The 15,846-nt window shown below is 38.2% G+C and overlaps 1 protein-coding gene across 1 annotated transcript in view; it reads left to right on the top strand.

The window, feature by feature from the left end:
• Positions 1-8,306, top strand: part of kcnh1a (potassium voltage-gated channel, subfamily H (eag-related), member 1a) — an 81,206-nt gene extending 72,900 nt beyond the window's left edge. Inside the window, exon 14 of the mRNA XM_037697816.1 lies at positions 7,437-8,306. Within this exon, the coding sequence (XP_037553744.1) occupies positions 7,437-8,306 (870 nt within the window). The remainder of the gene's footprint in view (positions 1-7,436) is intronic.
• The last annotated feature ends 7,540 nt before the right edge of the window (positions 8,307-15,846 follow it).

The raw sequence follows: 15,846 nt of genomic DNA, 5'->3' as shown, positions 1-15,846 counted from the left end.
GAAGACCCAGGACACGCTGGAGGGACTATGTTTCTCGGCTGGCCTGGGAACGCCTCGGGATTCCCCTGGAAGAGCTGGCCCAAGTGGCTGGGGAGAGGGAAGTCTGGGCCTCCCTACTTAGGCTGCTACCCCTGCGACCCGACCCCGGATAAGCGGAAGAGAATGGATGGATGGAGTTTGCCAAAAATGTGTGAAAGAAACTATGAACAGGAAAAAACACCTTAACATTTGTGTGTGTGTGTGTGTGTAGTGTGTGTGTGTGTGTGGGGGGGGGGGGGTCTGCTTTTCTTGACAGCTAAAGAAAAACATGGCTAACAAAAATAAACAGCCACAGAAGTCAGAAAAGTTTAGATTAAGGCCACATTACTTGAATATTGATCTTGAAGAGAATCAGTTTTACTCAGCACAGTTTGGCTTCACTCCATCATTACAGAGAAAACATGTCTAGTTCCTCTCATATTGGCCTAAAACTATTTACAGTAACACAAACGGCAGCTTTCAATAACATATATCCCTGTTTGAAACACAGTTTTAATATTATATAAGCTTTAAAAGGCAGGATGAGTTGTGCGATGTAGGCTAAGGCTGAAACACTTACACAAAACAGACAAGAATTAAATACTTTAAATTAATCACTAGCATTAATTTCTGAAGGGAAAAGATAATTTCACTGGGGCATTTAGCTTAAATATGCAGTGTGAGTAAAATATGATCTCTGATCTCTGTGCACCAGCACAGTTGGTGTTCTTTCTCTTGGCTAACAGTTTTAGTGAGTGAACCTCATGAGGGACTAAAAATACAACAAAGTTCAGCCATTTCCTTTAGGCAGCCACAAGTGCAGAGAGGAAAAAGTGTGTGTGCTGAGAAAAAAGAAGCAGGGACGTGTTAATACAGAACAAAAGCTGACTGTAGTATGCTGATAGAGTACCGTATTTTTTGGCCTATATGTTGCAGGGTTTTTTTTTGCCTAATTTGCACACCATGTGACTGATTTGCTGAAACGATGTATTTATGGATTTTTTCTCATATGTATAAACAAAATTTGGGCTGAGATATGACCGATTTCATTCATTCTGACTGAAAAAAGAAATTGAACAGTACCATTTTCAGCCACTAGATGGTAGCAGAGTAGTAGTAGTATGTATGGCATGCCATTGTATAATGTAATAGGTAAACGTGGCTATAATGACAAATTCAAAAATGTTCAAGACAAAAACAACTGGACTTTATTTATTATACTTTATTGTATACTTTATTGTTTTTGTCTGGAACTTTTTTTGAATTTACAATGTCCTGGAAGACTGAGAATCTTCACCAGCTATTAATGACACAATCAGCTTGCCGTCGCCCGCCACCTTTGTTCTGCTCGCTTCATGGAGCAAGTCAAACCAGCGACACAGCCCCAGCGAAATGCAGCTAACTTGACCATTAAAGTGCATTTATTATGTAAAAGTTCAACTGAGCCACACCTGTGCTATAATTTCGAGAAAACAGATAATTGTTTTTAGGGTTTATCTTGTTAAATTTCGAAGAAATGCAGAGGCTCATTCTTCTGCGTGTGCCCGCTGCTTCTGCGAATTGAGTTTTGGAATACAGATGATTTGACCGTCAAAGTTCATTTATTAAGCAAAAGGTAGACTGAGACACACCTTTACTATAATTTCGAGCAAACAAATAATTGTTTTTAAGTGTTAATCTTGTTAAATTCTTGTTAAAGTCCTCCTGTGCACGCTCCCGCGGCCGCCATTTGGCAGCCAATCGATTTTTGGCACAAGCTCGGCCCACATTTTACAGGTTGTCAACGGTGACACATAATAGATTAGACGTATACGGTGAAGCGACATATTTATGGATTTTTCCACTTTTTTAGACAAATTTGGACTGATGCAACCTATAGGGCGATGCGATGGGTACAGCAGAAAATATGATAAGAACAAAAAGAAAATCTTTCTTTGGACATTAATCAGTTCAGCTCTTATAAACTTTTTTCTGTGCTCATCTGAGCAAAGTAAATAAAATAGTGCTGTTGCATCATAACTTGGCTCAGGTGTCCCTCCACTTTTTTGCCTCCTCCAGTATTCTGGGATTTCTCCTCTCCACAATTCACCTTCATTTCGCTCCCACCTCTCTGCACCTTAAAGGAGGACTGGCTGCTTTTTCTGAGCATGCAGGCAGACACACTGCAAGAAGAAAAGAAAAACATGGTGTGCAATTTTTAGGAATAAAATTATTTCAACAAAAAAAATAAATAAACATTAAAATACATTTTTCTCAGCTGATTAACACTTTGCTAGATTCTTCCTGATGTCTTTCTCTTCCCCATGTAGTCACGTGCGTCACAGAACTATACTGTTCCCGACTCACAGCTTTGCTTCTGTTGTTGAAGAAAAAATAGAAGCTCCCGAGTGGCAGTTCTGCTTAAATATGGAGGACACATAAAGTGAACAGAGGAGACGGTGTAAAGTTTAGAAGCAGGCATTCAAATACAAAGAAGCAAAGTAGAAAGAGAGCAGCGAAACAGCCGTTCAGACTCTTACTGAGCTGAATGAAACACCCCTACAGAAGGTAGATCGCTCACGAGTCAATCAGTTAAAAACGTCAAAGCTTAATTAGCTCCAGTGTTGTTGTTTTTTCTAGCAGATTCTGTAATTCAATTTTGCATTTCGGCCACTATACTGTACACCTTCATCTGTAGCTCAGTTTTTACTTCTGTGGAAAATCGTTTAAAATGAGATCATGCAGAGATTAACCCAGAACTGTGTTCACCTCAAACCAGAGAGACTTACAAGCGCACACTGCTGTCTAAGGCTTTCAGAACATCGGCTCATGAGGATGAAACTCCGAGGCAGAGAAGAAATAATTAGCTGCTGGCTCCGAGAAGACCAGAACTACACACGCGGCTCTTTCCTCTCACAGAAAATCATACATTACTGCTATATTAAAGATCACAGCAAGGTGGATTTAACCTAACTGGAGTAAGAAACAGACCAGTGGATATGAAACAGAAGGGTTTCCTTCAAATACACGGCGCACGTTCTTACATTCAGAAACAACCAACAGATCTAATTGTTTCCCATTCAGTGTTAATATCAGTTGTTTTCTAATTATTACATGGAGCAAATCTTTAAAGTTCACTTTGTTTTTAGGATTATGAGATGATGTTGTGAGTAACTACTTCTGAGTTAATTCATTCAACCTTTATTTAGGTTTATGCAGGTTAGTCTCAGCGAGTCGCAAAGAGAGACCTGCTGTCTATGCAGCACAAATACTTTTTCAGGCCTCCTACCTTTCTCAGCAGAGTACAGGTACTTACTGTACCCTGAGGTTTTACTGTATGAGTGGAACTCTTTCTATAGCATCCTCGATTTGTTTACTTGTTAATATCTTTGCAGCTATAGCCTTTTTGACAAACCTTAGTTCAAGGTTTGACAAGCCTTGTTCCATCCTCACCAAATGTTTAGTTTAAATTAGTTTAGGCTTTTGACTTTCTGGCCATTCATAGAGAATTTGAGGAGAATTTCTGCCACAAATGTGGAAGTTTTATCTTATCTGATCTGATCTGATCTTATCTGATCTTATCTTATCTTATCTTATCTGATCTTATCTGATCTGATCTGATCTGATCTTATCTTATCTGATCTGATCTTATCTTATCTGATCTTATCATAGAGCACACTTTAGGCCCTGTATCTTTTTGAAGCATAAACTTAATTGGAGGGGGAAAAAAGAAACAATAAAAAAATAAAAATAAAAATAAATAAAGTAATTTTTTTTTTGGCTTGAATAAAAAAAAAAGAAACACTGCTGCTAATATTGCCCAAAATTATGAGCAAAAAAAGTTTCTTCCCTTTTTCCCCCTTGGTTTCAACATTAACATAGTGAAGTATGAGAAGGCAACACTTGTTTCACTTTAACTGGAACTCAATGATGCATAAGGCAGAAAAAGTGAGACTAAAGATCAAGTAACATTAGAATGAACATGTGCACCATTTGTTGTGATGTTTGCATATTTAATTGAATTAATCAAAGAACAGTCGTAGCTTTGGCACTAACAGTTTAAAACTGCTGCACATGGAGATGATTACTGAAGGGAAATACTAAATTATAGCTTTTGGTAAAAAAAAAAAAAAAAAGAAAAAAGGAACAACTGGAAAAAAACAACTGTTCTGTTGGTTTTGAACCAGTTTGACAAGACTGTTGACGAGGGAAAGGGCCGGCACCAGAGGAGGGGGTGCGCCAAAGAGACCATCTTAGCACCAAGATAACTGGTTTGTTCCACTTTGGAGGAAGCTGTTGGGGGAAGAATCAGTTTTGTGCTGTGTTTCCTTGGCTGATGAAGCCTTCTGGATGTAAAGTGAAACGTTTCAGCACAATAAAAAAAAACAACAAAGCAAAAAACTGTTTTTAGTATTACAGATTTTAAATTCAGTTCAGTTTTTCTTTATGTCCTATTATGTTTGGTAAATGATGAAAACGTATGTGTAAATAAAATATGCTACATTCTTCAAACCTTTATAGAATGTCACAATAACAGCCTCTGCACTTTGTATGAAAACACAGTTGAATTAAACCGTCTTGTCCTTCAGTTAAAACTGAACAGCTGTGATCAACCAGACAAGTTTAGCCACCAATCCTTACCTCATTCATCCAATCAGCCGGTCCAAGTCGGTAAGTGCAAGACTGAATTGTCTGCATATAAAGAAGCAATGTCTTCTGCTGGATCCAAGTCATCAATTACCAAAATCCCATATTGCCTAAAAGTATACAGCAGCAGGGAAATCTAGAATTGGATCAAGCTAGACACAGCTTTCATAAATTGCTTGTGAGATTGAGTTTTTAATAGACAATCTGCATCACAAAGGTCTAAGTTAAAATAATACTGTAGCCAGGAGATACAAAGAGAAATAGCCTTTTTCTCTAAGGGATGGATGCCTCTGTGTTAGGTGTGTTGTAATCAGGACTGGCAACAAGGAATTTTGTATCAACACGGTCATTTTTCCAACTCCACCTAACAGGAACATTTCCAAAGGTTTTACTTTCTACTGTACAACAGACATTAATGCTTTGAATTTTCTCACATAGATGTGCCATGATTCATATAGAGATGTCGGCTTTCTTAATCTATAACATCTTTGAGATTTCTTGTATCATTTTGTGTAATATGTACTGCATCATGCAGCCCATACGGATGGTTGAAATATAAAGCTCTAAAAATCAGTAAACAAATGTTGAGTTGACCATTTTCAAGACCCAAATTAACATCCATGCCTAAAAATAAGCATTTTCTTCCGCAACTAGTTTCCACAAGATTTTACTGGAAAGCATGAACAAAATATTAACATGTTTAATATGTTTGCTCTAAACTGAAAATTACCAGTTAGCTGCAGCTGGGTGGGAAGCAAACTGTATGTCTTTGACGGCTGAAGCCAAATACTTCATATGAACTTTCACTGTGTTTGGGGAACAGCCTTTTAAAATGTGGCATTTACCGTACTTGCCGCCATACATGTTGCACCGCCGTATAAGTCGTATCAGTCGTATCAGTCCAAATATGTTTAATAAAGTGGAAAAAAAACAAATATGTTGCTTTGCCATATAAGTCGCATCTATTATGTGTCACTGCTGACAGGTCACGTTTGTTATGCGTCACCGATGACCACCCGGAAACGTGGGCCGGTGTTGTGCTAAAAATTGATTGGCTGCCAAATGGCAGCCGTGGGATCGTGCACGGGAGGACTTTAACAAGAATTTAACAAGATTAACACTTAAAAACAATTATTTGTTTGCTCGAAATTATAGCAAAGGTGTGTCTCATGTCTCAGTTGAACTTTTCCTTAATAAATGCACTTTGACGGTCAAATCAGCTGCATTTCACCTGGGCGGCGCGGCAAAATGCAGCTGATGTTGATTGATTGATTGATTGATTGATTTTTATTGTCAATTCTGCATATGTACAGGACATACATAGAAATTGAAATTGCGTTACACTCCTACTCAAATTGCAGCAAACAACAACATTAGCAAAAATGAACTAACACAACTAGTTATATAAAAAAAATATAAAAAAATATAAAAGTGAACAGCAGCAGGACCTCTGATGCAACGTGCTCAATAGTGAAGAAGACAATAACATGATGAGAGGTAGATAATGGATGTGCAAGGCCAGAGTAAACAATAGTGCAATATAAAGTATAAACCTGAGAAACTTAGTAAAGTGAAGGTGTGCATACCGGTTCTATATAGAGTTACAGTTATGTACTGATGAGGTGATTAAGTGGAAATGACAATACCAGAATTACCAGAATAAAGAATAAAGAATAAACAGGACGAGTTGATCATAACAGTAGTGCAAAATATAATGCAATAAACAGTAGAGTGAGCTTGTAGGCTGTTAAAGTGACCGATTCATGAACTATTCATAAAACTAAATAAATGACCCAGAGCAGTTTTGAAGGGAGGGGGGGGCACATGTGATGTTTGCTCCAGGAGTTCTGGAGCGAGACGAAGGTGGCTTGGTATGGTAAGGCAAATTTCTCATTAATAACCACTTTTACCTATTAATGAGACACTTGGCTTTCATATAGTCGAGGGCCCTCTATTGGATTAAAAATGGTAGTGTTCAATATTTTTCATGTCAGAATGAATGAAATCAAATCTCAGGCAAAAATTGGGTTATAAACGTGGAAAAAAAATTAAATATGTCACTTCGCTGTATAAGTCACAGGCATGCTAATTTATGCAAAAAAAAAATGCAACTTATACAGTGAAAATTATGGTAAAAGAAACACACATTTTGAATACTTAACAGTCTTCCTCAGACGGATGGTGGTCAAAAGGATAGACCCTCAAATTACTTTTGTTCAGTTTAAATAAGAGGGGGTGGTTTGTGTGAAGGACATACAATAATGTGTATGTATTGTCATCATTGTATGTTCCCATGCAATGGCAAAATTGGATCTCTGCATTTAACCCATCCACCACCAGGTAGAGCAGTGGGCAGCTGTTGGAGACATCTGGGAGCAATAGGGTGTCCTGCTCAGAGACACCACGGGATGTGCAATGACTGAGGATCGAACCCAGGACCTTCAGGTTCCAAGTCGGCTGCTCTGCGTCTGCACCATCTCAGCTCCCTAGTTAGTTTCTTAGAAGTTTAAAGGAACTTATTGTAGAATTGTAAATTACTTTGTGTTTGCATCAGATAAATATTTGCAGAAAAGCATCTGTATTGCAACACTGTTCACTGTCCTTGTAATGCAGCCTTAATTGTGCGCAACACGTACAATTCCTATATACTTTCCACAACTCCACTTAAAAAAAATCCTTTAGGAGAGTAAATAGACTTTGAGAACAGGGCTTTTTTTTCCTGTCTGCTGTGAATTACTAATGCTGTGTGATGGTTGCTATCCTAATCATGATACCTTTAAATTCCTTTGTAGATTGTCTTCCGGAAGATTAGTGATGTCAAACGCGAGGAAGAGGAGCGACAACGGCGCAAAAATGAAGCCCCTTTGAACTTGCCACCAGATCACCCAGTTCGAAAACTCTTCCAGCGCTTCCGACAGCAGAAGGAAGCCCGCATGGCAATCGAGAAACCAGACACAGATGAACAAGATGTCGAGAAGGGCTCGGTCTATGTGGACATCCCGCTGGCTAAAGCAGCCATTACAACTACCAGCATTGTCACAGTAACAGAAAGTCCAGCTACACCTTCCTCTTCAGTTCCTTCACCTTCAACACCTCCCAACTGCCCCCTCTCAGATACAGCAAAACTGCAGGTGCCCTCCACCATTTCTTTGGCAGGGTGTCGGCCTGCTGAACCAGTCAAAGTCAAAGGCTGGGGTCGCTTCAAGGAGTCGATTGCGAAAGCTGACAACTGGAACAAAGTGTCCAAAGCAGAATCCATGGAGACTTTACCTGAGAGGACCGCAGTGCACGAGTCACAGACGTCTCTAAAGAAGACGGACTCATGTGACAGCGGCATCACCAAAAGTGACCTACGCCTGGACAAAGTGGGTGAGTTCCGCATGACTCCTCAGGACCGCAGTCCTGCCCAGCCTCCAGAAACCAGGCATGCCTTCTACCCCATCCCTGAGCAAACACTTCAGGCATCCCTTCAGGAGCTCAAACTGGAGCTGAAGGATGACCTTAAGAATCTGAACGTCCGAATGTCCAGCCTCGAGGCGAACCTTGCAGAAGCACTTAAACTCCTCAGAAGCAGGAAATCAAGCACTGGCTCTTTGCAGCCTCTGTTTGACATTTCTAGACCTGGTACACCAGAACTGGACAAAGAGGACATTTTTTCTTGAAGGACAAAAGCATCATCAGGTAACAGGGATCCCTGAACTCAGCTGGAATCCAGTAATGCTTAGATTGCTTGGATAGCTGAGGCTGCACAAGGCACACCATCTATGTTGGGCATCAGTGTGGTCTGTAAGATGCACCAGCCTTTAGAATAGGATGTGTCTGCTGCTGGTTTATGTGAGACCGTAGGCAGTTCAAGGTCAGAGCCAAGATTATGGCGTTGTAGCACTGAACACTTGAAGGTTACGTAACAATAGACAGATTTAGGTTTGTACATAGTTTATTTTTCCACTGCACTACGTTGGAAAAATATTTTTGCTCTGTTTGGTTTTATCAACAGTGGAGCTTACTGCAGAATCATATCTGTTGTGAGGCCCCAATGGAGGCAGCATGACCCACTGCTTTATTATTGAATCATTTGTATGAGATTCTTTGCATGTCATATAAAATAGATGTGTACTTCTTATTGCAGATGGGCCTTATTTGATGAATTGAGGCTGCACAACGAGTCATTTGCATCATTCCACACTGACAGTGGGGAAAGAACAGACGTTGCAGATGTTAAAACTATCTCAGAGTCGTTTCCTCAGACACATCTCTCATTCAGATCTGCCAGGATCAGTATGAATTATACAACAGATTTCTCTGGCCAGGCAATCTGATTTTCCAAAAACATGTTTGAGTGGAGCTTACAATGTAATTACCATAAACTGCTAATAGATGTACTCGATGGAAAATGAATTTAAATGTTAACTAGTGAGGCAGCGATGAGGAAGTCATCCATCTTTCCTGAAGTCTAAAATTTCTTAATCATCTGTAAACGCAATCCGCACATACATCATTCGATATTGTGTGGAAGTTATGCTATTTTAGCTTTGGAGACGGGTTTAGAAATGTGATTATGCAAATGTGTTTTTCCTTTGATATGCTCATAAACACAGCAAGGAATGCTCGTTAGCATAAAAACATATATATTTCACTAAAATATGCTCTTACGACAGACATTCAGACAACCGAGTCATCTGCATCTGGCAAAGTAATAACTATTGTTGTTAAATGTCCCTCACCCTTTTATAAACGATTCAAACCAGCTGCCACCAAGCATGATTTAAGGTTTCTCTGTTCACGTTCGCTCAGCTTTTATTCTGGAACTCCAACAGAAGGATGTTGCATGATTCAAGGTTTAAAAATTAACCCTCATTTGTCATACGGTGACTTTTTAATTCAGCTCCATTGTTCATTTTCTGTTAGAAATTAGCTCATGCTCCCTTTTCGAAGTCCTTCTATTATATGACTGACCAAACATTTACTGATATCCAGTGCACTGATGCTTTGGTGCCGCGCAATATGGACCTACTGTTTCTGTTACACATAATGGCTTAAAAATAGTAAATGGACTGTACTTATATAGTCCATTAATAGTCAATTGACGTGATAAAAATATCACTATAAGAAGAATATGCGCTCATTTTTATTTATTGGCAAACACCAGCAAGTTAAAACGCAGATAATTTGGCAATTGATAATGGATAAATGAATGATATTGCATGTTTACATCACATTACTTACCGGTACATACTTATATTTCATGTTTAAAACAATCATGTATATACCACAGAATCCCAGCATGAACTAAAACCTTATTGCACCATTAAATGCAACAACTTCTTTTACCTCTTCAAAACTAAGAAACTGAATGTTTATTCTTAATAAGTTTATTATTATTATTATTTAAAAGTAAGCGTACAACTATCACTACGTTTAGAGATGACAACACATTCCTCCAGATTTTAGAAGCCTGTAAAATAATTAAAAGTAGCAATTACATCTCAAACATTTGTTGTTTTAAGTACAGTTTGAACACCTTTAAACAGTTTTAACACACAAATGATGTCACGTGTAAACAAACTGCACACCTCTGTTGATCTCATTTTGAGTTAAATGTTTATACCATTTCTTAATTAATTTATTAATTAAATAACATGTTTTGCACCATGTGGCATTTGGATTTCAAATTTAGAATTTAGTTAAATAAACTATAATTTCACTCCAATTTCAGATGAATAAAAATGAATGGGCAATATTTTATTTTATTTATCAAAATTGACCAAATTTAAAAAAAAATTTATATGGATGACGAGAAAAACTAAAGGTAGTTTTGCAGTAATAAATACACAAGTTCTGAAAAAAATATGCATCAAATATGAAATAATTCAGAGCCAAGAGTTCTGGTTTCAAGCAATAAAAGCAACATATTTAGCCTGTAAAAGTCATTTATTTATTTTGACTAAAGGAGAAAGAGAGTTTAACGATTGTAAATGTATCAAATCTTTAAATAATTCTGCTGTTTTAAGCAGACGAAAGTCCAATTAAATGAAGTAAAAAAAAACAATATGTCACAGATATCAACACTGGACAAGAGCTCTGATGGGATTTTAGATTTCCACTTGTTAAATCAGGAGTTCTGTTAAATCACTCTTCAGTGTGTAGTAAGTTTTCTTTTACTTCTTTTACAGCAAGGGTGAAAAACCTGCTCTTTAATATTAATTGTTCATGTGGATACTTTACGTTGCCTGCAAGCTTTTCTTTTCACCCAGACAAAAGCTAAAATGGACACAGCTGAGTGGGAAAACATGCTGAGGTTTCATTGCTTTTATTTCCATAAAAAATTCAGCTTGCATAAATAAACAGGCGCTGAAGCGAGAACTTGTTTGGTTTGGAGTCAGAGTTCGTGGTATTATTTTTGCTTTCATGGGAATTTCAATATCTGGATAGACACAGAAATCTGTGGCCTCTCAAACTACTGATAATTTACAAAGATGCTGCTCACATGGTTTAAAACAAGCGGGAAAAGAGTTCAAATCACATTCTTGTGAATTAAAAAAATAAAAGTTATTTGCCAAAATGGCAAATAACAACTTGATCCAAGTAACAAAATGAGTCATTTATTTTTATCGCATTAACACTTTCCACCTGTTTTGATGCATCCATCCGTTACCTTTTTCCCGCTTCTTCCTTTTTTGGGTTGTGGGGGTCACTGGTGTCCACGTCTAGCAGTCACTGTGCGAGAGGTGAGGGACAACCTGGACAGGTCCATCACAGGGACACATAGAGACAAACAAGACAAACAACAATTCACTCTCTCACTCACACCTAGGAACAATCTAGAGTTACCAATCAGCCTAACATGCATGTTTTTGGTCTGTGGGAGGAACCTGGAGTACCTGGAGAAAACCCACGCATGCACGAAGAGAACATGCAAACTCCACCCAGAAAGGTTCCAGGCCGGGAATTGAACCGGCAACCTTCTCGCTGAGGCAATAGCTCTACCAACTGCGCCACCCAGTTTTGATACAAAGTAATTGAAAATGAACATATTTTAATTAACTTGCAATTTTTTATTTATTTATTATTATTTAAAATAGGAGGTAATTGAAAACGATTACTTGTTGCAATATAGTGAACAAAAAAAGTTTGTTTTATTTGAACTTTTTATTTTGGTTGTCAAAAAACATTTACTATTTTGCTTATTGCCAAGATAGTTCTGCATGCCAGATGGGGAACAAATAAATAAAGACATAAAACAAAACACTCCCTTATTAAACTGAGCTCTTTTGGGGTGGGGGTGGGGGGCTCCTGTGTGGCTCCTGGGCTTCAGGCAGCAGAGAGAAACTACAGCACCTGCAGATTTTAAAGTACAGCATCAGAAGCAAGTTAAGTTTTAAAACCAATTTTCAGGGTCTATTTTGACTTTTTGTGAGGATGTCATGAAGGAAGATGAGAAGATTAATACCACAGGGGCTTCTTTTTAGACACAAACTGCAGAAATCTGGGCCTTTCACACAAACCAGCTGCCTGCCTGACTGCAGAGCGACAGAAGTGTGAGCTCAGCTTTTTGCAAACGAGCCACGCGCGTCAGGGTGGAAGCCACTTGTAAGGATACAGCGTCGCCTTTTTAGAGAAAAGGAGAGAGTTTTAAATGCGATTGCGACAATTATTTCATTGATTTTGAGCAAAGAGATTAAACAGCAGCAACAGGAAGTGAAGTTTATTAAATGACGGATACGCCAGTCTAAACAAAGTCAGTAAAGACGCAGCATACCCTCGCTTCTACAGATTAGAAAAAACATCCAGGTTTACACATACACACAGGATCAGATGTGTTTGTACCCTCCCCTTAACCCTTGTACAAAGTATTATGGTGAGAAAAAATACATTTATTATGTTACGGGTCATTTTTACCCGTATTGTGTAAATCCACTCAAAACAGTCAAAAGTGAAGTTAAACCAATAAGAACTTTATTTTAGACGATACAAACATTTAGAAGAGATATACAATTCCAACACGATATTAAAGAAAATAAACTACAATAATAATAATAAAAACTAAAAATCTACCAATGAAACGCCTCAGAATTTTGGTTAATCAAAATCAATAAAACTTGTCGACAAAAACGATTGTAACCTTGACTTAATGTTTTGTCGCATGACCTTTTGTGGGAATCACTGCAGTCAGATTTCTGTAAGTCTCTCTGAGACTTCTGCACCTGTCCACAGGTATTTAGACCCATTCCGTGTGAAAAACACTTATTCAGTTGTAAAGGTTGTCATCTCCAGACTGTAAGTTTCAGCTCCAGATGTTCAATAGGATTGAGACCAGGGCTCAGAAGGCCACTTCAGAATAGTCCAATGTTTTGTTCTTGGTCATTCTTAGCTGTTTTTAGTTTTGTGTTTAAGTCATTATCCTGGAGGACTCATGATCTGTGACTGAGACCAAGCTTTCTGACACTGGGCAGAACATTTAACTCCAGAATGCCTCGATAGTCTTGAGATTTCATTGCACCCTGCGCTGATTGAAGACACCCAAGCAGCTCCAGAACACCCTCCTCCATCTGTTTCTGCAGGTGCAGTGATCCTCTCTTTCTTTCAGTTTGGACTCTGTGAACTTAGAGCTGATGTGGCTTGCCAAAAATAACAGATATTCATTATTTAAGGGTACACGTGAATTTGTGTCCGTATGTTTATAACTTAAACGATACATTTTCTCTTGTGGTTTCACCGGTTCCTGTCCAGGTGATGGCATTCTCTGAATGTGTGGTGTCCAGTCAGCTGATTATGTCTGATCAAATCTCTCAGAAAGGATTTACTGAAAGATAAAATCATCCCCTGCAATAGCTGCCGTTTTATAATCTTTGATTTATTTGAATTTCCTCCCAGAATTATTTTTGCGTTATAGATGCTTGGCTACTCTACGAGTTTTCTTTAAGTTAAACGAGACTTGAGAACCAAACTCTGGCTAAGAACCATCCACTATGCAATACACACAAAGGCAACTTTTGAATGGCCTTACACCGCCATCATCTGAAAAAGACATTTATTTCCTCAAGTCAATGTCAATGAGCCTGTTGCACTTTTAAAGTGATAACTGATCGTTAATGAGACGTGTTATAAAGTTAGCTGGACGTTGATTTGTGTAATTCTCTACAAAAACAAACACCTCGTCATGTTTTATGACGGCGAAAACTGAACGCATTTGAATGTCGCCCATAACACAATGAAAACAAAACACGTGCATTGAGTTTTTATTTAAAATGCTTCGAGCTTAAAGTGGCGTTTTCCTCTTCTGTTCAACACAAAGCTTTTTTACAGCAGATGTTTTGTTGTATTTTAAAAACTGTAAATTGCATTATTTAAACTCATGAAGGTTTAAAATCGCAGCTGTTTCATTTCACCAGTGACACAAACGAATGGGAGTGTTTAAGATTTGTAGAGTCCAAACTATTGTTTTGAACGACACAATGTAAGACTATAATTTGTCCTTTTTGTGTTGGAGATGCTGTATTATGTTTGATTTGAAGTAAATTTGCAAAGTCTTTAGTTCGATTCTAAACTATCCAGTAGGAGGAAAATCAGATCCTATTGTGTTTTTTTTAATAGAAAAATCAACCTAAAAATATATCGGATTGTGTCACTCTTCCCAAACCTTTGAATTATCTTGTATTTCAAGAGCATAAATCTTCTGATATGGGCTGAAGTGTACTCTAAAATCCAGATTGTTCAAGCAATATGTAGCTCTGCGCTTTATTTCTAAATGAAAAACGTTTGAAACCTTAAACGACTGCACTAACTCAACTCATCTACAATCACATTACTGAAGTCATTATCTTTGATTGCTACAGAAGCATGCAAACTTGTGCCTTCATTTTATCCCCCACAAACCCCCTTTTCTCCCAGCCTGCAGAAAGAAAAGCAGCTTCTAATCTCCAAACTATTATTACTCGTCTGAAACGATTTGAGCAAAGATCTATTTTTGTGGTCAGCTGTGAAACGCTGCCTAGGGAAACTCTCCTCGCAGACACAGATACGTACATATGCACAAGTTACACGACAATGTTAAGATTCTTGACCAAGAGAAAAGTTTAAATTTGATGTTTGTAATATGCACATGCCTGTATGTTCACAAGTCCTGTGGTGAGAAATGTACTATTTCAAGCACAATGGGAACTCTTTGTTATGAAATGTGACATATCGTGCTCTTCGGAATAAATATTTTATACATACTGCACTCGGTCTCGAGTCCCTGAGGAGTGAATGGTGTCACGCGTGTCATTTTGTTTTTGCTCCTCCTCTTCTGGTGCAGCGAGGGTTCATCTTTTAAGAAGCTGTAACCCAAGCAGGTATATTCTCCAACTGATCTTCTTATGTCAGATAAACCTCACGGTTTTGTATTCATTTAAGAGGATTCTTCGCTGACCCCACACACACACTGATCCAACTTACTGCCACAGATCCTGATGAGAGACACGAGCTAATAAAAAGAGCCAAGACTTAACAGAACATGTTTTGAAATTCAACACGCTTAATTGCTTTCAGACAGAATACCTCATAACACAAAATGACATGCACGTAATGGGGAGCCGCTGAAAACATGTTGGTGATGAGGTTAAGGAACAACACTTCTGACATAAAACTAATTCTTAACCTAATCCTCTTGAAGCTTTATTTATTTTGCACCGAAAATAACACGAGGCTCAGAATGCCACATGCACTCTCTCAGCTCAAGAAAGCAGAAAAAGGAGGATGTCTTTAACGAAGCGGTATCCTACTACTCTGAAAATAAATTCAAATAATTTCAAGAAAAACCACAGGAAGAAAGGTGAATGTTCTAAAAAAGTTAAATCTGGTCCTCTGGACATTCAACAACAAAAAAATAAATAAAAAAATAAAATAAGATAAAATAAAAAAATAACAAAGCAAATCAACAAAAAAATGTAGAAACGTTTCGTCTCTCATCCGAGAGACTTCCTCAGTCTGAGGTGCTGTTTTCAGCTCAGTCTCTTAAATAGCACTTTCTCAGAGTGGATCAACCAGTTTTGCTGCTGACAACCAAAACCAGCTCAAGAAGGACCATCAGCCTAACAATGGATCATTAGCACACTGATGGCTGTTTACTGTTCACAGAGGGCTGAGTGATACTAGCAATCACAGCATTGTAAGTGGGGGACAGTTGAACCCGGAGGCCTCCACCCCTGTTTAACGATGGAC

The sequence above is a fragment of the Nematolebias whitei genome, chromosome 1, assembly GCF_014905685.2.
Source record: "Nematolebias whitei isolate Nwh7 chromosome 1, NemWhi1, whole genome shotgun sequence".
Taxonomy (NCBI): Eukaryota; Metazoa; Chordata; class Actinopteri; order Cyprinodontiformes; family Rivulidae; genus Nematolebias; species Nematolebias whitei.
The sequence above is the reverse complement of the archived record's forward strand: the minus strand, read 5'-3'. Positions and strand labels throughout refer to the sequence as shown.